This window comes from Eschrichtius robustus, chromosome 10, assembly GCF_028021215.1.
Source record: "Eschrichtius robustus isolate mEscRob2 chromosome 10, mEscRob2.pri, whole genome shotgun sequence".
In the NCBI taxonomy this organism is placed as follows: Eukaryota; Metazoa; Chordata; class Mammalia; order Artiodactyla; family Eschrichtiidae; genus Eschrichtius; species Eschrichtius robustus.
The window spans coordinates 55,317,454-55,343,658 of record NC_090833.1 but is presented as its reverse complement, the minus strand read 5'-3'; the positions used below and the strand labels follow the sequence as shown (position 1 = coordinate 55,343,658).

General features: G+C 40.6%; 1 protein-coding gene across 9 annotated transcripts in view; it reads left to right on the top strand.

The window, feature by feature from the left end:
* The window catches only part of SPATA6L (spermatogenesis associated 6 like), a 58,260-nt gene that overhangs the window by 27,032 nt on the left and 5,023 nt on the right, over positions 1-26,205 (top strand). For 6 of the 9 annotated variants that reach the window (XR_011075133.1, XM_068552611.1, XM_068552607.1 and 3 more), the window contains 7 exons: positions 3,202-3,326; positions 11,267-11,344; positions 13,789-14,028; positions 16,113-16,215; positions 18,939-18,973; positions 19,717-19,913; positions 25,650-25,743. Coding sequence is in view for 8 of the 9 variants with exons in the window: in XM_068552607.1 (XP_068408708.1) it covers positions 3,202-3,326; positions 11,267-11,344; positions 13,789-14,028; positions 16,113-16,215; positions 18,939-18,973; positions 19,717-19,913; positions 25,650-25,743 (872 nt within the window). In the remaining variant the exon portion in view is untranslated. The remainder of the gene's footprint in view (positions 1-3,201; positions 3,327-11,266; positions 11,345-13,788; positions 14,029-16,112; positions 16,216-18,938; positions 18,974-19,716; positions 19,914-25,649; positions 25,744-26,205) is intronic. The other 3 variants (XM_068552606.1, XM_068552608.1, XM_068552609.1) reach the window with 3 other exon arrangements.

The window sequence follows — 26,205 nt, the reverse complement described above, 5'->3', positions numbered from 1 at the left end:
AAAGGAAAAGGGAAAAGCCCACTGTGTAGAGCACCATACCAGGTGTTTGTTCCCAATAGGAACATACGATCGAAAACACACAATGTTTGTGGAGACCAGCATAGTGCTGGGAGCACTGCTGGGCTGGTATCACAGATCATTGCATGTATGACGCTAATTAAGTTAAGGATCTCAAGGTGAGATTATCCTGGATTTAGAGTGAGCCCTAAATCCAGTACCTTTTTTTTTAATATATATATAAATTTTTTACTACGTTGGTTCTTTGTTGCTGCACGCGGGCTTTCTTTAGTTGCGGCAAGCTAGGGCTACTGTTCGTTGTGGTGCGCGGGTTTCTCATTGAGGTGGCTTCTCTTGTTGTGGAGCACAGGCTCTAGGCGGGCTTCAGTAGTTGCAGCATGCGGGCTCAGTAGTTGTGGCTTGTAGGCTCTAGAGCGCAGGCTCAGTAGTTGTGGCACACAGGCTTAGTTGCTCTGTGGCATGTGGGATCTTCCCGGACCAGGGATTGCAGCTATGTACCCTGCATTGGCAGGCGGATTCTTAACCACTGCGCCACCAGGGAAGTCCGAAGACGGACAAATCTTTAAGGTAGAGATGACCTCAGTGTGTTTGAGGGACAGCAAGAAGGGCAGGAGGGATGCTAATGAATGACCAAGGAGGAGAGTGATAATAAAGGAAGTAGGAGAGGTGATTAGAGGCCTGATTATACAGAGTCTTAAAGGCTAGGATAAGACGCTTAGATTTTATTCTAATATGATGGCAAGCCTATTGGAAGGTTTAACCAGGTGAAAGTCACAATCTGATGTAACATCACAGTGTGTGGGGTATAGATTTGAGTTCAGGAAGAATGGAAGCAGGGAGACCAGCTAGGAGGTCATGGCAGCAGTCCAGGAAAGAGGAGGGTGGGGGCTTGGACCATGGTGGTAGCTGTAATAATAGAGAGAAGGGAACAAAATTTAGATTTGTTTTGGAGATATAGTCAACAGAACTTGCTAATGGATTGATGTAAGGAGTGAGAGTGGAATCAAGGATAAATCCTAGATTTTTGGCTTGAGTAACTAGTACTGGCTCCTCTGATGGGAAGGTAGGGGAGAGCTTATTTGTGGAAAGAAGTCAAGAGTTCTATTTTGGACCTGTTATGTTGGAGATACTATAAGACACTTAAGGTGAAACTTGAAAGATGAATAGAATCTCAACAGGGTGGGAAGGGAGAAAGGATGTTTTGTAAGAAATAGCATAAGCTGAGGAAGTGCAGAGCAGAGGAGGGAAAGATGCATCATCAGTCCTTTGTGGCTGGAGCATGTCTGAGAAGGGAAGAAGAGAAAGAAATATGATGAAAAATGTAGAACACATTCTTTTTGCACTTTGATCCTTGTTAGAATCCAAACATTCACATTAAATGGAATAAGTAGGAAGAAATTAATCCATCATATTATTTGATGTAAGGTCAGTTGTTTTCTACAGTTGATGCACCAAAATATACCCTCATCAGAATTCTTCAGACAAATAAAATAGGAGTCACAAAACAGTAAAGTTGAGACAGGCTGGGACCTGGGACCCTTTGCTACAATGCCTGCACCTGGACACACCTATCCTCCAGCAACAAAATACAGAGAAACTATATGGGACTAAAAATAACTGTGTGCATGGGCAGTTGGGGCAAATTCTGGGCAAAAGATACAAAGGGACCAAAAAACGCAACTGCCACTTCTGAAGAGCCTGGAGCAAAAACAGGGTGTCGGGGAGCAAATGCAGGGTACTGCATGCCTGCAGGTATGCCGCCTGCACTCAACACACACCACCGGAGGGGTGGGCAAAACACCTAAGCCACCTACTGGCCTGATCCCTGGACACATCCCTACCCTCACCCCCATATAAGGAACCAGCTCACCCCGCCTCGGGGACTGAGCAAGCAAGGGAACCGTTATTTGTTTTTGCTCCCTCCTGAGGTCGCAGGGGCCCCAGTAAAGCCTTGCCTGAGTTTCTTATCTAGCCTCTAGTCAATTGCTATTGATTGGGGAAGGCCAGGAACCCTGGTCAGTATCAAAGCTACCTCACTGACTACAGTTACTTTTTTGGTGGTGCTCTGTACAGGGGCCACTCTTGGTCCAAACCACTTGTGTAGCACCTGCTTTGTAGAAGGCACCTTCTCCATCCTTTAGCTCAGTGATTCTTAATCATATTACACCCAAGATGATCTTTTGGTAATGAGTATTTCATACTATCCCTTTTGCCATACTGAAATAATATTCGCAGTTAATATAACCAATTATATAGGTCACTGCAAAAAATATATAGTATTCCAGCCATAATATAAAGGAGAAATACAAAGGAAAATGATTTAAAATAAAATGACATGTATACTAATATGTAAATGTTGAGCAAAATGTAATATTTGGATGTGATATGATTTTCAAAATGCCAAAAGGGTCTTGGTAAATATCCAAACAAAGCAAAGTACAATTGTTCCTTAATCTACATGGTACCTGCTTTCCTGAAAATTCAGTGTATTTTTAAGTTGTACAAAAAAATGCTTTGTGTTTATATGTAACAGTTAGATTCCAGGCTCAGATAACTATAAAAAGTTTTCTTGCCTGAAAGAATGTCTGGTAGGTTGTTAAAAAGTCGTGCAGGAGTGTCTTGAGCATTGCAGGATACCTTGAACTTTGGTTCCTGCCTGTGAAATTTCTCCACAAATTTCCAAAATGTCCCTGGGTTTGGTACCAGTACTGCTGAGAACCACAGTTCTGGCTGTTCTCTGAGCCACTGGGATGCTGACATTCCTGCATCACAGAACACATGGAACCCTAGTCTACACTGTAACCTTTGAACAGGGCATTGTCTGCCTGTTCTATCCCTAGGACCTGGCCCACGGTATGTCCTTAGAAAACATTTGTTGATGTTGGATGGAAAGAGATGGATGGAAAGAGATTTTCCCTTTTGTTCTATTTTGTGGAGCAACCCTTTAGATAGTCTTTTTTTTCTGCAGTGACTTGGGAAGGCTTTTAAAAATTATGCATGAGACAAAAAGTAGTAGAAGTCGTTGCCTCTTGAATAACAGGTGCTGTGATCAAAATGTCTATTTTTATCTGAGTGCTGTCTCTGCCATCACTTGTCTAAGCTTTTATTTTGTTAAACTCAGGGATGTAGATACATCATTTTCAGAACATAAATCTACTTATGCCTTTCTTCCTTTGTTTCTAGCGTGGGAAGAGTTGGCCTACTATGAAGAAAACACACGGGACTTTCTCTTCCCTGAACCCAGGCTGACACCTTCTCAACCTGGGATGTGTAGGGAGGTGCTCATGAAGACAGTTGAAGGTTTTCCGGTAAGTGATCTGTGCCCAGCTGGGCTTCTGTTGGGAGAGGAATTCTTGGGACCTGAACATTTTATTCCTGACAGGACCAGTTCATGGGCAGATCACTTCATCTTGATTAGTGTTCCTGTTGTTCTCTTCAGCAGCCCTGATTAGATGCCCCACTCAAAATAATAAATGATACTGATTCCCACTATTGATCTCAGATGTGGGAGTCTTTTTTTTTTTTTCATTAAATACATTCATTTTGGCTTTCTTCCCACAGTGAAATACTCGAAGTAACCAACATTACTGTGAATTGCCCTGGTTCCTGTAGGAGTACCATATTTTAGCACCATTTATAAGAATACAGATCAAGGCATTTTTCATTATATAAAAGGTCTGAAGTACAAAAAAGTTATTTTAAAGTTCAGAATTAAGCTCAACCACCCCTGGTTACTGGGAAAAAGATTGCTGAGACTGTGGTTATCTCCAGCCCTGTATCCTTTCCTTGGATTACCCATGTTTTGGCGAGTTCACCCCTGTGCCACAACTACACTCAAGAAATCAACAAGAATGAGATAAAACTCTGGTCAGTGTTCTCCCTCGCTATTAATGAGCATTCAAAATATGGAAATATACAGATGGCCATAAAGGCCTGGGAACAGAGATATACGTAATAAATGGCTTGTTGATATGACTTTTCACTACAATTATCTATTATCTCCAGGCTTAACGACCACTCCGTATAGTTCAATTATACTTACTAACCCATTCCACCATTCCCAGTAATAAATTTCAATTTACCATGAAAAAAAAAAGCAAACGGCACAGCTCACCTTCACCCTCCCAAATGTGGCCAGGTCTCAGGCTGTGGGACCTCGCATACTTAAGAACGTCACTTTGTGACTGTAGGCCAGTGAGCAGGCACATTCATACACACGCATTCATCCCTTCTGGTCATGGCCGAGCCTACCTTACTCCTACTGCTACTGCTACCAAGGGTGGGAGCAGCTAAACCAGTTTAGTTTTGTGCTTCTCATGGCTCCAAGTTATTAACTGGATCACACAGGTATTAATCATCAGCTGCCCATGTCTTAATTCACTGCATAACTCAGCACTGGCTCCCTGATCTCTCCAGCCACTCAGAAGAGATCACCAAGAAGGTTTTCCGAAAGAGTTAAGCATTACATAGTCTTCTTCTGTTAAATAAGGAACTTAAACTTTAGAGAAAGGAATTTGCAGAATCCACGCACAGAAGTCTTCCACTGGTTCAGATTTTTATCCTTGTGTAACGTTAAGACATGGAGGTCTGTCAGGCATGAGATGTGGGAGTCTTATCTAACCATTCTAAGTCACTGCCATATTCACACCATCACATAGTTATGAAAAGGTTGCTTCTTTCACCTCTTTTTTTTAATTTTAAAATTTTTTATTGAAATATAGTTGATTTACAATGTTGTGTTAGTTTCTGGTGTATAGCAAAGTGATTCAGTTTTATATATATAATATATATATAATTATTCAGTTTTATATATATTATATATAATAATATGTTATTATTTATATGTATTATATATAATAATGTGTTATTATTTATATATATTCTTTTTCAGATTCTTTTCCATTATGGTTTATTACAGGATTCTTTTTGAATTAATTAATTTTATTTATTATCTGCTGGGTTGGGTCTTCGTTGCCGCACATAGGCTTTCTCTACTTGCGGCGAGCGGAGGCTACTCTTCATGGCGGTGTGTGTGCTTCTCATGCGGTGGCTTCTCTTATTGCGGAGCACGGGCTCTAGGCGCACAGGCTTCGTTAGTTGTGGCACGTGGGCTCAGTAGTTGTGGCTCACGGGCTCTAGAACACAGGCTCAGTAGTTGTGGTGCACGGGCTTAGTTGCTCTGCGGCTTGTGGGATCTTCCTGGACCAGGGCTCGAACCCATGTCCCCTGCATTGGCAGGCGGATTCTTAACCACTGCGCCGCTAGGGAAGTCCCTATTACAGGATATTGAATATAGTTCTCTGTGCTATATATAGTAAGACCTTGTTGTTTATCTATTCTATATGTAGCAGTTTGTATCTGCTAATCCCAAACTCCTAATTTATCCCTCCCCCACCCCCTTTCCCCTCTGGTAACCATAAATTTGTTTTCTGTGTCTGTTTTTTCATCTCTTAATGCAGACTAACTGAAAGATTTAACATCAGTTTATTTAATCATAGCTATTGTTTTAGTAATAATAGTAAAATAGAGTAGTGATAGTAATAATGCTACCTCTGATTTATTTTGTGCTTGGGTTTTTTCATGTGATATCTTATTTTCCTCATAACAGTTCTTAAGTCAGCCAAGGCAGATATTATGGTTTCTACTTAATGGAGGGGAAACTGTCAGAGGTTCACAGACTGATATTATTGAAGGATCTTAAAAGATACAGCAGTTATTTAGTTGATTATCTAACTGTTTGGGGGGCATTATCTGAACCCAAATTCAAAATATTCATTTTGATGTTATCTGGGATGATTTTTAACACTGCAGAAACTCTGACAATTTTCTTTACTTTTATGTCACTTGGATGACCTCTGTTTTTTTTTTAATAATTTTTTTTCACTTTTTTTTTTTTAAAGTTTGCTGTTCTTCTTTTATTTATTTATTTATTTATATTTATGGCTGTGTTGGGTCTTCGTTTCTGTGCGAGGGCTTTCTCTAATTGTGGCAAGTGGGGGCCACTCTTCATCGCGGTGCGCGGGCCTCTCACTATCGCGGCCTCTCTTGTTGCGGAGCAGAGGCTCCAGACACGCAGGCTCAGTAATTGTAGCTCACGGGCCTAGTTGCTCCGCGGCATGTGGGATTTTCCCAGACCAGGGCTCGAACCCGTGTCCCCGGCATTGGCAGGCAGACTCTCAACCACTGCGCCACCAGGGAAACCCCTGACCTCTATTTTAAGGGCCACATCTTTGTGAATTATAAAAAGCATACTTAATACTCAACTTTTCTGTTACTGCCCCATGAATCACCATTATTATAATTTAATAAAGTGTTATTGTCTCCATTTTGTTGAGAGTACTGTGCAGAATACATAACATGCAGGACCCCTGTTTCTAGGATGTTTATGATGACAGGACTTCTAGTTCTAATACTTCAAACAGCAAGCATTCATCAAAAGTTCTCCTAATCTGAATTCCTAATGAGCATAACTTTAAGTCCTCCAATAATCTTTGAAGGTTTGGTGAATATCACTGACATCATTTTTTTTTTTCTCAGAGATGTTCTTTGTGTATCGCTTATACCCATGGTACTTGTGAGATGCTCGTCTCTATTATGTTGAGTTATTGGGATTTTGCTCTTCAGAAGCAAAAAGGAATAAAAACCGTTGAGAATTAGGTGGGAGATACTCTTTATATTAACTTTGGTTTGCCCAAGTTTTCTATTAAATAAATTCTATCTACAAACACTGGGCTGGTATCCAGCTAAGTATCAAGACAAGAAGAAACACACTTTCTCATATTTTCCCAAATGTTATCTTTGTTTAACTTTATGGGCATAAGTAGGGAGAAGAACCTACAGGAAGTTGTGTTTGTAGTTATTCATAAATGCAGGTAAATAAGCGAAAGAGCTTTAAAACTGCAGGGAAACATCTTCATGCATTAGAGGTAAAGTATCAATTCTTACAATGAAGTTAATGAAAGTATATTTTAAACAATTTGTAAAAAGATAGAGGAGCTCAATTTCTCTATGTTCTATAAAGCAAAATAAAACCAATTGCTGAAGCTTTACTAATAGCTGACATTCATTGCATGCTCGCTAGAGGCCAGGCACTGTGCTGAGCTCCTTACATGGATTATCTTGTTCAATCCTCCTTAACCCTGCAAGGTGGCTACTATTATTTTCCTCATCTTAGGCATGGGGAAGCTGGCATGGAGAATTTATCAAAGGTACTCAGAGTCACAGACCTGGTGAGCAATGGAGCAGGGATTCTCATGTTGGCCTGTCGGGCTTCGAAGTTTGCACTCAGTCACTGCATGATGCTAATTCTCTCATGTTTATTTCAGCCCAGGGTCCAATTTCTTTTCATTAATATTGTAGGACATGAGAATAAATGACATGTGCAGGTCAGGCAAATCATTCACTTCATTTATTTTCTCTTCTTAGTTCATTAAGAATTAGATTTATTTCTTCCAATAAAACGTGACTTTTTCTTTGTACTTCCATACTTTATTTCATTTCCCTTGTTACGCTAACAGCCTTTTTTTCCTCCTTTTCCTGCTGAGGTCAAGAATTCTGAGGAGGGGAATATAATCTGTTTTTTTGTTAGGTAAAGGCTGAATTTGTAAATTAAGTGGAAACAATATTATTTTTTAATTATTAATTTTTAGTTAATAATTTCCATTTTTCTTTAGTGCAGTGATTCTAGGAAAATCCTACTGTTAAATCCATTTATTGACCTAACCATCATCATCACCATTCCATTGCTGAGGGGATTGCACAAGATAGAGCCTGTAAATTTCAGCTCTAAACTGTTATGCTAAAATCAGTACTTCTGTGAAAAATACCTTCCTCCGTATTGTCTGGAAGTCACTGCCAGGAGTGGAGGTCAAATAGGTGAACAAGATGGTGTTACAGGCTGTGGATTCCTTACTGGTAGGGGACCCTCCTCCTCTTCTGTAGGCAAAGTGGAGCTGCATGTATAGCGGTTAAGTGTGGACTCAGGTGGTCTGGGTTCAAGCCCAGTTTTGTCACTGAATGACTGTGTGATTTTGGGTAAATTACTTAATCTCCAGGTACCTTAGTTTCTTCATCTGTAAAGTGGGACTGGTAATAGTTCTTCCCTTATAGGGTTATTAGGAGGGTTAAATGAGGTAATGTATGTATAGTCTTTAGCATAACATCTGGTGTATAGTTAAGTGCACAATAAATGTGAGCTGTTATATTTTATTAAACAGTCATTCAAGGGTTAATACTACTTCTCCATGAGGCATTAAGAAGACTACACCAGTCTGTGGCTTAAGAGATGACTTGTTCAGGCTCAGGCAGCTGGGCCGCTGGGGACCTGGGGCTTCACGCACCCATGAGGTTTTGGATTTCCACCAGTGATGCTGTGGACCCCAGAACTCCCCTTCCCCCACCCTCTTCTTCATGTGGGCAGTCTTGATAACTGGAGGTGAGGCTGTGCCGGCCATGTTATTGTGCATTTTTTTATGAAATGCCACCTCCCCGCCCCCCGCCCCAATTATTCAACTCTGTGCAGCAACTGGGCTCTTGTGTTTATAAGCCCAGAAATCTTGAGTCACCAGTCCAGGCCTAACACTCTTATGGGCGTACTGTGCATTCTAGAGGCAAAAAAAAAAAAAAAGAGGAGGGGGAGCTGAGGAGGTAGGTTGTGCCTGTGAGGACCTGTTCTGTAGACAAGATGAATGTACAGGACTGAATGTGCATCGGAATGAATGAATGCACAGGAATCGAGCTGACTAGTTCATCCATGAGGCCCCCTGAGAGGTAGCATGAGGTAATAGAAAGAGGATGGGTTGTGCTGTCCAGCAGCATTTCAACTCTTGGCTCTACTGATCCCCAGCTGTGTGACATTGGACAGACTAACCTCTTCAAGCCTGTTCCCTCACATTTAGAGTGGGATATAATTGTCTACTACACAGGTTGTGTGAGGATTAAATGCGATCGTACATGTGAAAGCCTCTAGGAGCACCTGGTACCTGTCTAAACATGCAGTGCATGTTGGTTTATTTTCCCTCTAGGGCTTCGGCCGATGCAAATTCTTCTTGCAAGTACTTGGAGTATGTTATATAAGTGAAATGAGCTGTTAGCAACTGGAGGGAGAAGTCGCTATGGGTGTGCCTGGAGGGGAGAGAGTGAGGCCAGGCTTCAAGAGACAGGTAGGATTTGGATGGGCAACAAGAAGAAAGGGAAAGTGCCCCCAGGACAAAGGGGTACCTGGCCAGGCGGTGTTCTCTGGGGGCGAGGAGAGCAAAGGGTCATGTTCAGAGGGGCTGCAGGTGACTGGATGGGGTCAATTGGAGACAGTGTAATTCAGCTCCAAGTCCTATCCCTGTTTTGACGTTTACAAGACATGTGACCTTGGGAAAATTGCTTAATATCTCTTTCTGCCTCAGTTTTTTTTAAAGAAAAATAATTGTATTTTTTAAATGTACAGTAAAATTGACTGTTTTTGATACACAGTTCTATGAATTTAACACATGTATAGATTTGTGAAACCACCATCATAATCAGGATACAGAACAGTTCCATCACTCCCCAAATCTCCCTCATGTTATCTCTTTATAGACACATCCTCCGCCATAATCCACTAATCTGTTCTCCATCATTAAAACTTTGTTTCCTCTTGAGAATGTCACATAAATGGAATCATATAGTCTGTAACCACTCGAGACTGGCTTCTTTCACTTAGAACAATGTTTTTAAGATTCATCCATGTAGTTGTGTGTATCAGTAACTTGTTCCTTGTTATTACTGAGTAGATTCCATTATATAGATATACCACAGTTTATTCACCTATGAAGAACATTAGAGTTGTTTCAAGTTTTTGTCCAGTTCTCAGTTTTATCATTTATAAAGTGGGTTGATGTTAATAATTGTACTTTCCTTAAGCATTATGAGAATTAAGTAGGATAGGGTATATGTATGTGTATGTATATATATGTGTATGTATGTATATATATATGTATGTATCACAATGTTTTAGATAGGATGGTACTGACAGAAAAAGAAGTATTGATCAATGAAACAAAATGAAGAGTTTGGAAATTAATATAAATATTTTGTATGAGATATGAAGCATGTTTTCAAAGCAGGTAGGTAGGGAAGGAGAACTTCTATCCATCCCTCCCCCTAGGTAATCTCATTCAGTTCCATGGTCCAGTGTTTTAAATAGAGTAGCTAACTGCGGGGACACAAGTTGGAATGCCTGGATTCAATTACCAGCTCTGCCAGTACTAGCTGGACAAGTTGCTTAAATTCTCTGTGCCTTAGCTCACTCACCTACAAAGTGGAGATACTACTGGGACCAACCTCACAGGGTTGTTGTGAGGGTTAGATGAGTTAATATAGGCAAAGCCCTTTGGTTGGGCTCTGGCACACAATATGTAGTATTATATGTGTTTAGCTATTCTTATTATGTATGTATTTTATTTTATTTTCAGCTTTGTTGGTATATAATTGACAAAACCTGTATATATTTAAGGTATACAACTTTATTTTTGATATATATATACATTGTAAAATAATTGCCACCATCAAGCTAATTTTTTTTTTTTTTGGCCGTGCTGTGTGGCTTGTGGGATCTTAGTTCCCTGACCAGGGATGGAACCTGGGCCCCGACAGTGAAAGTGCCAAGCCCTAACCACTGGACTGCCAGGGAATTCCCACAATCAAGCTAATTAACATATCCATCATTTAACATTGTAAACTGTTGTTTCTTTTCTTTTTTGTGGTGAAAACACTTAACATCCACCCTCTTAGAAGATTCCAAATATAAAATATGGTATTGTTAACTATTGTCACATTGCTGTACATTCCACTTCTAGAACGTGTTCATCTTGCCTAACTGAAACTTTGTACCCTTTGACTAACATCTCCCCATTTCCCCCATCCTCCAGCTCCTGGCAACCAGCATTCTATTAGCTGTTTCTATGAGTTTGTTTCAGATTCCACATATAAGTGAGACATGCAGTATTTGCCTTTCTGTGTCTGGTTTATTTCACTTAGTATAGGGTCCTCTGGTTTCTTCTATGTTGTCACAAATGCCAGGATCTTCTTCTTTTTAAAGGCTGAATAATATTTCACTGTATGTATATTCGTTTTGTATGTATTTTAGATAATGTGTATAGATTATGCCAACTACACAAAAGAGCATTTAGGTTCTCGGATGATTTCAAGTTAGGATAGGATGAGCAAAGACCCTCTTTACATTTTATTTGTTTCTTTTATGCTGTTTTATTTTCAGGGCATTGCTCCCAAAATAGAGTTTTCTACGAGGACAGCCATCAGAGAACGTGTGTTTCTGCATAGAAACAGATTTCTTGTAAGTATAATCGAGAATCCAGTGATAGAAATGTTAGAAATTTTCTCCACAAATTTAAAGAATTTCAGCCTAAACTCGGTTTACCAAGTTTAGATGCAACTGGACAAACAGAAACCTGGAGACTTATTGCTGGGTTTGAATTTCCATAGTCAGACTGTTTGTTCAGCCTGTCACGTTAGAGTGAGTATGTTTGGCATGTATTCATCATGGCATAATTGGTAGAACAGAATGATCCAGAAGCTACGATCACAAGCTTGATGTGTAGTTTAGTTAGCTTTTGTTGTTGTTGTTCCATGACTTTTACTCTTGATTTTATCAACAGTAGTGTTTCCTTCTTTCCTGTGCTGAGGCTGAAGCTCAGAGTTGTATTTGTGGGCCACCTTTGGTAACAGTGAGGGTCTTGGGGCATCCATGAGCACTACCTTCATTTTACTCTCTTGTTCAGCCCTAATTTCCCCTTCACCCTGATTTCTTTCTGTTTTTGTTTTACCTTATTGTCCATAATTTTGCAACCATGTAAAATCGTTTCTAAAATGATATAGAGGATTAATGAATATAGTTTGTAGACCTCACCTGGAGTCCTAGAAAATACCTTGAAAATGTGGGCTTTGGGTTAAGAGGTACTGAATGAGAAGGGTCACTAATCTGTGCAAATCCATCGATCCCCTGGGCACCATAACTCATAAATGGGAAACCAGTGGTTAATTTTCAGGAAGGCAATAGCTGCTTTTTAGTCTCTCCTTATTTACCCACTGTTTTCTCCTATCTGTTTAAGTGTGCACAGTGATTTTTCAGTTTATTATTCTTTTTCTTCCACTCCACCATTTTAATCTTGTTTTAATCTCCTAATATAGGTCTTCCTATATTAACTTTTTTAAGTGTTAACTTTTTTTTTAAGTGTTAACTTTTAAAAATAATAGCTTTCGTTGTTTTCTTATAACAAAAGTATCCCATTTATTTTATACAATTAGAAAATACAAATAAGAAAAAAGGACAAAATAAAAATAAAAATTACCTGTTATTCTTACTATCTAGAGATGAGCATGACTACTTTTTTGAATATATTCTTCTGTACACACACACACATACACATATTTTAATTTTAGAAGATTAGGATCATACTATACTGCATATTATTTCATATCATATTTTCACTTCGAATGTCATGAACGTGTTCTCATGTCCTTAAGTATGCTTAAGCCAGGCAATTTTTCATGGCTTCGTACTATGCCATTGTACAGAAGTACCATAATTTTTGGCAATTCATTTTTCTGCTGTTGGGTACTTAGCTAGTATATCAGTCAGGGTCCAGTCTGGAAAACAAACCATACCTGTTACTTTAACAGAAAGATTTAATGTGAAAAAAAAAGAGGGCAAACAAGGGTTGGAGGACTGAAAGGAAAAGGGGAACACTGAAGTGATGGAGATAGTAACTACAGGAAGCAGCTTCCACCTCTAGAGTTGGGGGAACAAAGGGAAGAGGTTGGGTCATCAAGAACATAGAAAGTGGAGGAAGAAACCCCATAGAAAGGGCACCCAGACATATAGGGAGGGGCTGCTCTCCTGGGTGTTTCCTCATGATTTCAGAGGGGAGACTTTGATGAGCTGGGACTCAGACCTCTAAGGAGGGACACTGCTCATTGCTGCTGTCCCAGGAGCTTGGAGGAAGGATCCTGTGGGGCTAGACTCAAATCTCTGAGCAAGGGGCTCTGGCTACCTGGTGCTGTGAGGCTAGTTTTGGATTATGGTAGGAGAAAACTATAAACTGGAGCCATTTGCTGCTGTCAAGGTGAAGAATGGTTGCTGGGGTGATGCTGACAGGAACAGAATGCAAAACTGCAAGTCCCCGGTCCCTTCCTCCTCCTCTAGTCTTACAGTCTCCCTCTAGCGCCCTCTAGTGGTGGACCCTAACAGAACAGCTGGAAAAGCTGAAGGGGGTTTGCAGAGTGCCAGGTCTAGTATCATAAAGCTGAGTATAGAAAGGTGGGTTTGGAGCTGAAAGGAAAGTGCTTACTCACCAATATAGTTGGTTTCTAATTTTTGAAGTGTTCTAAGAATTTCTTTAGCTATACATATAGCCATAATTATTTCCTTATAGTAAATTCCTTGAAGTGAAATTGCTGGACCCAAGTATATGCCGAATTCTCTCTCTGTCTCTCACTATATTTCTACATCTATCAATCATCTGTCTATGATGGGGTGGGGGGGGTATCTGATACTTTCCAACTTTCTCATAATACAAATAAATCTCACTGCTAATAGTTGAAATATACTAGTGATACTAACCTGACCTGAAGAAAAATTTTAAAATGCCCTTCGTTAAATACATGTTTTATAAATCTGAGATGTTCAATCTTCTACCTTAGTTAAAGTTCAATTAAACACAGTTATATTCTGATTGAGTTTTCTTCTTTAAAAATATTGTTTCTTTTTTGGGGTTTCAGGAAGAAAGATGTAAGTCACGAAGGCCTTTATCTACATCAAATGGACCAAAATTCCCCTTAAGTAGTATAAAGATGAAATCAAGGGAGAGTAATCTCGACAGACTGCCCCAAGGCATGCAGTCCCGGCCGCCCTCTCCATACTTCACCAGGCGTTTCTTTCAGGACCAGTCAGCTCAACTGAATCTTGGAGATAGTTTCAAAATACCCAGAGAAAGCAAACCTCCATTTGTAGTAAGACACGTGAGCCTAAAATTATTTTTCACAGTCCTTTGGAATGGTGAGGGTGTGAATGAGGGTGGAATAAAGGAAGGTTGGACCATGAAAACAAATGGGTAAGTAAATAAATAGAGGAAATTCAAATTGAATGACAACTATGATTAAATTATGTTCACTTCCTAGAGTCATTGTCAGGAAAGATGTCTTATGCAGAAGACTTGCTTAGTAAATGTCTGCCATCCCTATTTTTAATTTCTGAAAATTATTAATAGAGAGTGTTATCTACATATGATAACCTGCCACTGTCCAGAAAAATCAGTGAACTGTCAGTGGTAGAAGATGCATATCAAAGGCTGGCATATACTCTGTACCAGTCTGAAACCAAAGCCTCATCTGTTTTAAGAAAACTGGTTTGAGTTTTCTTAGTGAAGTTGTTGCTTAATGGCCACACTTTTAAGAGCAGGAAACATATGTGTGCAGGAAGATGCAATGATGTGCCATAGTCAAAACCCTTAATTAAAGTTATCTTAGATTTAGCCCTCAGGAAATAGTAGGCAAATTTAATCACACTTGTTCTCATAGTCTCAAGATTTTTTGACTACTATAAAAGTAAAGGAAAATGTAGAAGAGTTCAAGAAAAAAATTACCCACAGGTTCACCAGAATAATAAAATCATTGTTTAATTTGATACATTTTCTTTTGCCTTGTTTTGGTGTTCATAATGCCTTATTTTTTCCCACAAAGTTGTAATTATACTGTATATACAGATTCGTTTCTTGATATTTACAGTTAATATCACATTAAAAACACTTCCAGTATTAGTTCATATTTTTCATGAACACCATTCCACATTCTAGTTCATGACTTATTCTTCAGAATGTTAACTATTGATATTATTGTCAAGTTGATAATTGGACTTAAAGTTACCCGTGATGATGTTTATGCATTAGACACAAGAAATGAAGCATATGGTAAATCTCAACGGCAAGGTGCTTTTGAGATGACTGGAGATAGAGTTGGTTTGTAGGTAGAACAGAGATGTTGTTTGGCTAGAAAGTACAGGATAGCTGTTTTCTTCATGGTGACCTGGGTAAAAATGTCTGGCAAAATCTAGCAACCACTCTTTAAACATGGCTTCATACAAATATTGTTGAATTGAGTTTATTGAGTCTGATTTATCTCATGTGACATGAATTTTTATAAAATACAACTTTAGTGTATGCCATTATGGGCTAAATAACCTTAAAATCTTGGAAGTTTTCTTAGGGAATTAAAACTTGCTTGATACTTTTATTTAACAAAGTCTTATACAGTCTTTACTAATGTGCCAAGCTCCTAAGTGCCTTTTTATTTAGCCAGATTTCCTGATGATATCTGAAGTTTAAGTAGCAGCATTAAAATGTAGAGGACCTGATGTTGTCAAGATTGTAAATTCTAATCAAAGTATTTCTTGAAGTAGAATGAAGAGTAATATTATAACATGCTTTCTTGAAATTAAAAAAAAAAACAGAAATAAACAACGTTACAAAGAAACTCCAGCAACTCTATGTCATACATATTCTGGAAGAGTCTCTATTTCAAGTATTTTGACATGTTGGCAGATCATGTTGTCCAGTGTAGGAAAATACGGTTACCTTAAGTAAAATAATACAGTCACCACTATCCTTTTTTTCAAGGATATAGACACTCAGACTGGAAGGGGATGTGGAAGGCTGAAATGTCACCTTGTGAAAATCCCTTGTCTTCAGGGAGGACCACACCTAGGCCAGTACTGCTCAGACTGTTTAGGAACATGAAACTCTGTCTGGTTCTAAAAGAATGTGAAATAAATGTCACGTGCTGTTTTCTGGGCTGGAGCCTTACCAGTGGTTAGAATATGATTTGTGCCTAGTGTTAGCCCATGTCTTCGTGTTCTAACCTCAGTGAAGGTAGGGACAGACAGGTTTCCCTATTGGGTATAACATTTTATATACTTGGAGACTGTGATTTAATCTGTTCCCAACCTCTTTTCTCACCTGCATGACTGTGACTGAGGGGGAGAAAGGCATTACAGGTAATGAGGAGAGGGTAATACAAGCTACAGTGGGTTCAAGTCTCATTCCTTTCAGGTGGACAGTGCAAAGCCCTTTGGTGAGAACAGTTCAGAGCATCATTCCCAGAAGTCTAGAAGAAAATCTGACTTTTCAAACTTTCCATTTCCAGTGAGAAGAGGTACTTGAGTTTCTTGTTATTCCTATACAGTTTCCCCATGGGAACGAATGCATCCTACCTACCTCTAAGTCTTCTTTCATTCTGAGGAATCACATGTTTCTTTGGAAATTCAGGGCCTAATTCTCAGGTGCCCTCCCGCTGTGGAGTTTCCAGGGAGGGAGTTCCCATGAGCAGAGTCAGCTGAGAAGCTGTTTCAGAGTTCCCCTAGCTGTTGAAGGAGACTGCTCTGAGTAGTGTGACCACTGAGCGTGCTCTGGTTGTGGTTGTTCCCTGGCTGGGCTGGAAAAGCAGGGAGCATCTTGTCCTGGTGGAATCTTCTTGCTAAGGTACCACTGATAGCTAACATATAGGACTCTCCATTTCTCTGGATAGGAAGCAGCAGGGGATTGGTGGAGATCAGGAGATGCAACACTTACTTTACAAGATTCCATGTCAGCAAGGAGGAGAGGCAATTTGTCTGAAGCAGTGAGGTTAAGGCAGGGGATCTCAAACGTTTAGATTTCAGTACCCTTTTGCGTTAAGTATTATTGAAGACCCCAGTGAACTTTGTGTATGCAGATGATATCTATCAATATTTAGTGTTAGAAATTAAAACTGAGAAATTTGTAAAATACAAGAATATACAAGCACACATTCCATTAGCCATCAGAGTGGTGATATAATGACATATCATGTAGCTTTTGGAAAACTCCATTATATAGTCGTGAGAGAAAGAGAGTGAAAAAGAGATTAATATTATTAGGAGAACAGTTTTGATCTTGCAGAGCTCCTGAAAGGTCTTAGGGACCCATGGGGAGGCCCCTGGATCACACACTGAGAGGCACTGGGTTAAGGCCTCCCTGGGAGGCCTTTACTTTATGATTGAAATACATGAACCATGTCAATACTGAAGGTCAGGGCAGTGAATTTCAACCATTCCTGAATTAATAAAAATTCTTAGGCTAGAAAGGGATGGTGGTGGCCCATTCTCTTGACTCTTGGTGAGACTGGACCTGTACCATCCCTGACAACAGGGTTTCCTATCTTAGGCTGAAAGGTTTATACTTTTAAGGGGCTGCACATTCTCTTGTGGTAACTCAAGCCGGTGTCCTTGAATCACTGTGACTGTTCTACAGCAGCAAACCAAGGACAGAAGACAGGGTTTGAAGCAGAAAGTGCTTCATCACCTCTGACATTTAAGTCCTTTGGATTGAAAATCACCCATGTAGCCCATAAAAGCAGCACTGTCTTCCCCATTACTGTGAAATCAAGCAACAGGGAATGTCCTTTCCCAGGGAGGACAGTTGGGCTTAATGCTAGCTCAATTACAACGGGACTCATATATCATATTGGTCTCAGGCTTTGTCTTTCTTAATCCTGGCAGGTGGAGAACTAAGGTTCCAGAGAGGTTACAGAGTGTGTACAGGTCACACACCAAGTTTTTGGCATACTTACATTTACAGAAGACGTTCAGACCTCTGGGCTCAGATCCTTGGAATCCCTGTAGCTTCCAAGCCAGACTTTTCCTTAGGTCACCTGTCAGCTCATTCATTCAGGCCTAAGGTAGAATAAAGCAGTGCTTCTCAAACTTCAGTGTGCATTTGAATCACCTGGGGATCTTGTTAAAGTGCAGATTCTGATTCCGTAAGGCTGGGGTAGGGCCTGGAATCCTTCTTTTCTAACAAGCTTCCAGGTGATACCGATGCAGCTGGTCCATGGACTACACTTTGAGAAGCTAGAGAACAAGGGCAAACTCCCCATGAAAGGGAGTGTTCAAAAATCAGTAGCAAGGGGGTTCCTAGGCAACAGGGCAGGTTTATGGTTATAGCTGAAAAGGCGCTTAGCATTACCAATTCCCTGCTCAGCTGGGAGTTGGGTAGAAGAGAGCTTCTGGGACAAGATACCCACACACATACATGCATGCCCAGAGGATATGACAATTAGCTTTAAAAAAATCCCTTTTTATATCTTCCTTCTTATTGCCAGTGGCATTGGGGAATCAGCAGTCCCTTGTCACTGCCTAAGCCCCAGTCATGCTGGGGGAAGCCACGGTGGCCTTAGCATAGCCTTGCAAATACTCATTTCAAAAGCATTTTTTTTTCAACCTGGAAAAATCCCATTTATTCTTGTTTTTTTCTGTGTGTATTTATTACTTCCAGTAATTCTTACCATTCTCTGGCATTAGGTCTCTTTACTTATTATGATTACTTGGGTAATCATAATGATTTACACTTTTGCTGTGTTGTTTTTCCAAGCTCTTAGGTATTCATTTTTGTATCTACCTTGGACAAGTACACTCAAGAGTTTCTGCATAAGTAGGATTTTATGTAAACCAAATATAAAGGGAATGCCAGAAGAGGCAAAGGGTATGAATTTTACATTGAGCCAAATGGCTTTCTTTTAGGCCCTGGGCACCTGGGCAAATAAGAGTTTTCCAGGCTGCCCCAGGGCTACTGAGCTTATTGCTTCACTTTAGACTCCCGTTTACTCTTCCTGTATCCATACGTGCTGTCATTAATATAACCTCATTGTTGACCTCAAGAGGACAGTAAAACTAATAGATAAATTGCTGTGACTTCAGGAAGACTTAAAGGTGATGGTATAATTCACAAGGGAGCATTTAAGTTCTCTGATAATTCATTCATTGTGTAATATTTTTGTACTTCTGTGGAATAAATGTAACAGCAGCTTTAGGGTAACTGGTAATAATGAGTCATTGAAACACCTGTTCCTCTTTCTTCTAGCTTCTTCTCTTGACAGCCTTGCAGCTAACGTAAAGGTAATTTTAGAAGTAGCATTTGTAAACTGATTTATTTCCAGCTATCTAATGTCAATTATTGTGCTTTCTCCCATGAGTGGTGGAAAGTATATTACTAGCTAATGCTGGTTATGGAATTGCTGTAGTTTAACTTGAGTTGCTTTGCTTTAGTTGGTTTATTCCCCTCACATACACTCTTTTCATTTGTAGGATGAATCACCAGTGAGGGTGTATGTAGGCCCAATATCTACTTTATCAGTAGGGATTTTCATTACTTTTTCTCTAATCGAGTACCTTTGTATATAGAGGTGGTAAATCACTTGTTCTTAAAGTTTGATTGGTTTATTCAGGTGAAGGTGCAAACTTCCATGTTACAACATGAGAATGGATATATGCAAAGAAAATGGAGTACACTGAGCTTCCTTTGCCATAGCAGTTAAATATTTTGTCTAAAAAATTATGTCTTTCCCAAACCCAATAATCTCCAATCCTCACAAACCAAAGCTCAGAGCAAGTTTATTATGGCTTGTGAATATATGCCAAATGTACAGAATTTTGGTTATCTTTCCTCGCCCTTGACTCCTGAGCATTTTGTCTCTAGTCTTCTCTACTCCCACCCCTCTTTTATTTGCAGGAGATCTCCAGGGCAGGTGTTCTATCATCTTGCCCTCAGTTCTCTTCCCTGTCCCACCCGGCCCCCAGCTCTAAATTAAGCAAACCAAAGCAAAAACTACAGCTAAAGATTAATGCACATTGTCACTCAGGTTATCAAAGAGCCAGATGAACGGATTGTTTTAAGGAATGAATCACCATCATCGTTAGATTCAAGTAAATTTGGAAAGCCCTCGGCCAGTTACAGTAACCAAGGGGATGCCGATTTCCACCGGGAAACTTCATTTGGCACCTCCCAGCACTCCAGATATCCCTGCCCTCTTCTGGATCAAACCCTTCTCCGAGAAAGGTCAGCAGCAAGCACCCATCTCTTTGCTAGAAGAGTGCCTTGTGGTCTGGCAGGAGTAAAGTCAGGTCACTTCATCAGTTTGCTTCCTTAGGAATATTCAGCTGGGGACAGCTGAATTTTTCCTTGAAAAATAATCCCAAAAGTAAGAATTGAGACTTTTCTCTTACCCTGGAAAGCATATCTCAGAATGCTTGTTGAAAATGGGACAGACAGCTAACTTGGCATAGGTACTATTTATCTATCCATTATTATGTCATAAATTTTAGAACTCAAGCTTTTGATTTCACCAGTATAAAAGAACTCATTATAGAAAGTTTGGAAATTATAGAAGAATGAAAAGGAGTGAAAAAAAAATCACCTATAGTCCTACCACCCAAAGACAAGCATGATTAATATGTGGGTGTATTTTCTTTCTCTTTTTCTAGACATCGTTTGTTGGCTTGTTTATATTATTGTCACACACACACACACACACACGCACACAAACCCACAATTGCATATGTCTGGAGGGCAGGCCAGAGATTGAGAGCAGGAACCTTTATTTTCCAAACTGCACTCCCAGCTGATGTGACTAACCATCCGGTTTGCCCCAGACTATCCTGATTTTAACCCTGACAATCCTGCCTTCTGGGAAACTTCTTGGTCCCAGGCAAACCAGGACAGTTGGTCACAACTCCAGGGAAGTAGCACGAAAGATAATATTTTTAAGATAGTTGTTTTGAATGAAAGATAGGCCAGTCTGCTTTTCTCTGCATTGTTAGTGATAAGAATAAGAAATCTCCACGTAAAAATAATACAATTGCTAACAAAGAGACTTGTAGTAAATATCCCAGAACAAAAGTGGCACTGAAATTTTAGTAGGAATTATAAGAAAGTGACATTGCATTCTTAGACTTTTTTCAGAAATGATAGAATACCTTTATATTAAAATGGACTTGAGGAAACCAAGTAAAATATTTTGATAAAATCTACTAAGTAATGGTGAGTCCTTGATTAGTTACTATATTGGAAGAAAATAACACAACATAGATTTTTAAAAATTGGCCTTGGCTCCCAGAGACAGGTGGTGAGAGACAAATTTACACCCCTCTCTGGGCCTGGTCTCCCTTCTCTTCTGGCTTCTTCTCTTTCTACCAGCCTGCAGCTTAACAGGTGGACAGAGCAGGTGGGGGGTTACCCCAGATGTAAAGACTTAGAATTTATTTTAAACAGAGAAGGGGAGGAACCTTCAACTGGTGGTAGTCAGGACACTTGAGCTCTGCTCACCTGTCTCCAAGTGCTATGTGATCTCACACAAGTACTCAGCCTTTTAGACCTTAGTTTCCTCATCTGTAAAAGGGGTTTAGTGATCAAAGATCCATCCTCTTGCAGCCCACAGTACTTCTTTGCTGCCAGAACTGGAAGAAGCTCATGGATTTTGCCCATGTGCCTTGTTTCTGTACATCACCCAAACTCCTTATAAGCAGCATAGCAAGCTTTTCTGAGGGACTGAATTGAGCATCCATTTATTGAAAACCTACTATGTGCAGTGTATGTGATCGTGACACGTCCTTGCTTCCCAGTGGCTCACACGCTAGACGGGGTGGCAGGCATACCCCCATGTCACTAAATGTGAGATGGATTATGATGTGCACTTAACAGAAGTATAATCGAAATGTAGGGGAAAGGCAGAGCAGGAGGAGGTTAATTCCATTAGGAAGGAGATCTAGGAAGGCCTCGTTTCTTTTTAAATAAATTTGTTAGATGGTTTATGCGTTCGTTCAACCAGTCTTTCCTGAGTATCTTTATGCAGCAGGACAGTAATTCTCAACTCTGGCTCACTGAAGAATTGCCTCATATTGAGTCAGAATCCTTGAGATTAGTACTGGGTGTGTGGAGGGGAATGCAGAATATCTGTGGTTAAAAGTGTGCCTCACCAATTATACCTCAATTAAAAAAAAAAGACACATGAATGATCAGTTACCAATTCATGGCACTTAGTAGACATTCAATAAATACTTGCTGACACAAGGGAAAAAAACAGTGCCTCAGAAGAAAAACAGGATTGATAGTTAACCTGCTAGTCCTGGAATAGAAATGCTAACATTTAAGACATTTCTTCTGATCTCTGAGAACTTGCAGAGGATGTTAAAAAAAAATGTACACAGTTTTCTACAAGGCAGAACTTTGAGAACAGTACAGCCCAAATGCTATCAGAGTATAAAGGAGAAGGAAATGTCTGGAATGTTTTATGGAGGGGGTGGCATTTTCATGGGGGCCCAGAGGGGAGGGGATCGGATTGTGATAGTTAATGGAGGGGAGGGATGGGAGGTGAGAAGGCAGGGGGTGCTGTCAGCTTCTAGAAGTTAGAGCAGCCTTAGGGAATAGTGGGTGCCAAGGCTGAGAGTCTGAGGGGGACTGTGGAAACCAAGCTAAGGAATTTGGGCTCAGTTGGAAGGCAGTGGGGAGCTTTTGCAAGTCATTCACAGGAATTAGCACAGTTGACTGTAGAATGATGACTCTGGCTGCAGACCAGAGTTTTAATCATTTATCTCTGATAAGTCAGCAAATTCTGTGTCCAAAGTCACTCTAAACTGATAAGTTTGGAACTAATCAAACTATGAATTTGTAAATAAGGTGACAAAGTATAACATGGTCACACAAAGGCTATCTGGTTTGCCCAAGACTGTCCTGGTTATAGCGCTGAAAGTCCTGCACTGTGGGAAACCTCTTAGTTCCAGGCATCCAGGATAGCTTGTCACCTTAACCTCCAGGGAAGTGGCACTGAAGATAATATTTTTAAGGCAGCTGTTCTGAGTAAAGGATATCCCTTTGTATCCTTGGGGAAGAATCCATTCCTCATTGACCTCAGTGTAGCCCCTGTGGAAGAATCCATTCCCCATTGACCTCACAGAGGTAGCCCTTGGAACACTAGGTGTTACTGTTATCGAAACAGGTTCGTTTGCCCTATGCACAGCAAGCCAAATGCTGAGGTGCAGAGAAAGTTTATTCACAACGCAGCCAGGTAAGGAGATGGGAGAACAAGTCTCAGATCCACCTCCCCAAAGGCAAGGGACTTGAGATATTTATGGGATAAAAAAGCAGGGTGGTCTTAGGCATGGGGAAATGTGATTGGAGGTAGAGAAAAGGTGAAGTAATTGGTACTTTGCCCAGGCATATCTGGGTTACATGCTTCTTCACGGGATGCATGTTCAAAAATGGAGGTACTTAGCATGACCTGAGGGTGGAGTTTTTGGCCCTCTGATGTCAAAAAATTGTTCGTCAGATAACTGTGCAGACACAGTTTTAGGGTCAGTTATCCCACACAGTCTTAGCCAGCTTGAACTAGACAGGATCCAACTCCACGTTCTTGTAAAACAACTTAAGTCCACCATTACTATAGTGACCTGTGATGTCAGAGGCTTTATCTATAGGGGCGGTTAAGAAGTCTTGTGATATATTACCCTAGGCTATGTGAAGCTTGGAGGGTATGCAAATAAAGAAGGGAAAAAAGAATAAAAACAACTAAAGCAAGCTTAATCAGTAAAGGCGGTTTGTAAGAAGAGGGGTTTTTAACAAGCTGTTTCCTTATCTTCTGTAAGTCAAGCTCAAGAATTTCTGGTAGTCAACTGTAAGGGGCATAGTTTCACTACCAGTGCTTAGGCTCTGCCTCACTCACCGTTCTTTTCACATGAGCCACTGGGACAAGTCTCCCTCTGCTCAGATCACAGAAGTGCATGAGAAATACCTTTTGAGTTTCTGCTGACTTAATACTGAAATCAGCAAGGGCCAAGTTTGCAAGGATGAGATGGGAGGCAAGTTTTGGAGTGAGAATCAGCCCAAGGTTTTAATGGAGGAAGTGGAAAACCCTTTTAACTAGCAGCATGGGAAATGGTAGTCCCAAATGTGGGAGAAACACTCTCAAGCCGGTTCCCTAGCTCCAGTGTCCGGATAGAGTCACATCCCTTCAGCATCCATCCTCAGTTCAGCATCCATCCGCAGTCGTCCCACTGCACAAGGAGAAGGCCATAATCAAGGCAGAGCACTGCTCTTGCCTGTTGACTCATCATTCTCAGAGGTCTTCAAATATAGTGTTGATTGTATATAGTAATAAGGGTAACAAGTGTATGGATAATTCTGGCACTGGTTACTCAAGGCCAATGAAAAAGCATTTGCAGTGTCCATTTGGTGGCTATTTTTAAATGCCAATTTTATTTATAGCTTCAAAATATTTCTATTCCTTCATCTTAAAAATTCTTAGAGGAGTGTAGAAATGATGTGCCTTGCCTTTTCTTAAACATGGGCAGTGCTTTAGGTGGTTCGTTCATTTGCTGTGAGTCATTTTCCTGGGTTGGTAATGGATTTGTGTAGATCCAGTCATTCTCTCGGTCTTGTCTCCCTGGAAACCAGAGGGTACATGCTCCTGGTACAGGGAGCCAGGATGGGTGGCCTGGATGTGGGTCCCAAACTGAGCAGAGGGGCAACTGCACAGGGACCCATTAGTGTGGTGGCCACAACAACAACTGGATTGATTCTCACATGTTTCTGTCATTTCCAGTGTTTACTGTATATTAGTTAAAGAGAACGATTTTATCCAAATTGCTAAAATTTTTAGGCATTTTAAGAAAACAATATCTGTGCTTTTCATAATCAAACTGCAAATTCTGCCTCAACTTAAGAATTGGTACTCACTTCCCTCCCCAAAATGAATGAATGAATGGATGAATTCAATCACTCAAGAAATATGTATTAAATTCCTACTGTGGTATTCAAAGCCCTGAGATGAGCTATTAGCCCAAGAGGCTCAGTCCCAATTTCAGTCTAGGAGGAGAGACAGACATTAGCCAAATAATGACAAAATGTCCACTGGGGGAAGTGCTATGAATGAGGGGTGAATGGATTCCAAGTGCATGAAATAGGGAAGCCGACTTCCTCTACAGCGGGGGTCCCCAACCCCCCCAGGCCGCGGACCGGTACCAGTCCGTACCAGTTAGGAACTGGGCCGCACAGCAGGAGGTGAGTGGCAGGCGAGCACGCGAAGCGTCGCTCGCATTACCGCCTGAACTCCCCCCCGCCCCACCCCGGTGCCAAAAAGTGTCTTCCACAAAACCGGTCCCTAGTGCCAAAAAGGTTGGGGACCACTGCTCTACAGGAAGGGGCTCAGGAAGGATCTTCCTGAGAATTCAGTAACTTGAATTGAGCTCTGAAGGTGGGTAGGACTCAACATGAGCGGGGATGGGGGTTGGGGGTGGCAGCATTCTACCCAAGGGAGCAGTGCTGGCAAGTGCCTATGGAAGGGAGAAAATTCAGCCTGTTTGAGGAACTGAAAGACACTGTAAGATCTGTGATTAAGTTTGGGTCTGGGTGGCCTAAAGTAAATGACACATAAAATACCCCATGGTGGAAAACAGTTGAGATTAAATTTTGTATTAAAAATTTGGGGGTTACATGTTTTAAAAGTAAAAACAGGATTTGCTCTTTAGAGAAATATCTAAAATACACAGTAAATTACAAAGAAGAAAAGAGTCACACACCCTGACACACACCATTTTTAACATCTTGGTTGTTTTTATTCCCAGTGCTTTTCCTATACCTAGGTTTAATAAAGACATTGAAACTACACTATGCACACTGTTTTGCATGTTGCTGCTTTTTTTCTCACCTTTAAGTTATAAATATCGACCCTTATTGTTATGCACTCTAAGTGTCCTTTTTATCAGCTGCATAATACTCCACCCTGTTTCCTCTGTTGAGCAGGTTCCACCCTGGGTCCCAGTCCATGTGGAAGAAGATCCACGAAAGGGTCTGCAGTCATCTGATGTCCCACAGATCTCAGCAACACCTAAACAAGGTCAGGGCTTCTGATGGAATTAGATCTTTGCTGACAAAATAATATGGGAACTGGGTCTCACAGTCTAGCAGGGGAGACAGACATTAATCAAGTAACCACAGAAATAAATGTAAAATTGTGATGCTCACCAAGGAGGTTACATGGTATCCTGAGAGTGTATGAAAAGGAGTATTTGACTTGGTTGGCAGTCAGGGCAGGCTTCCCTGAGGAAGAGACAGTGGAGCTTCAATCTGAGTGATGAGTAGCAGCTGCTTTGGAGAACAGCACGCATCAAGCAGAGGTCCTGCAGCGAGAGGGCGCATGGTCCTGTCAAACAACTTAGAGAACACAGTGTAACTGGCCCGAAGCACATTTCCTTCCGCTCTGGACAGGAATCCCTGTGCAGGGAAGAATCTAGGGACGTGTGTGGTCTGCATGAGCTCACAACATGGAAAAAAGTTTCCGTCAAAGTTCATAAGGTGT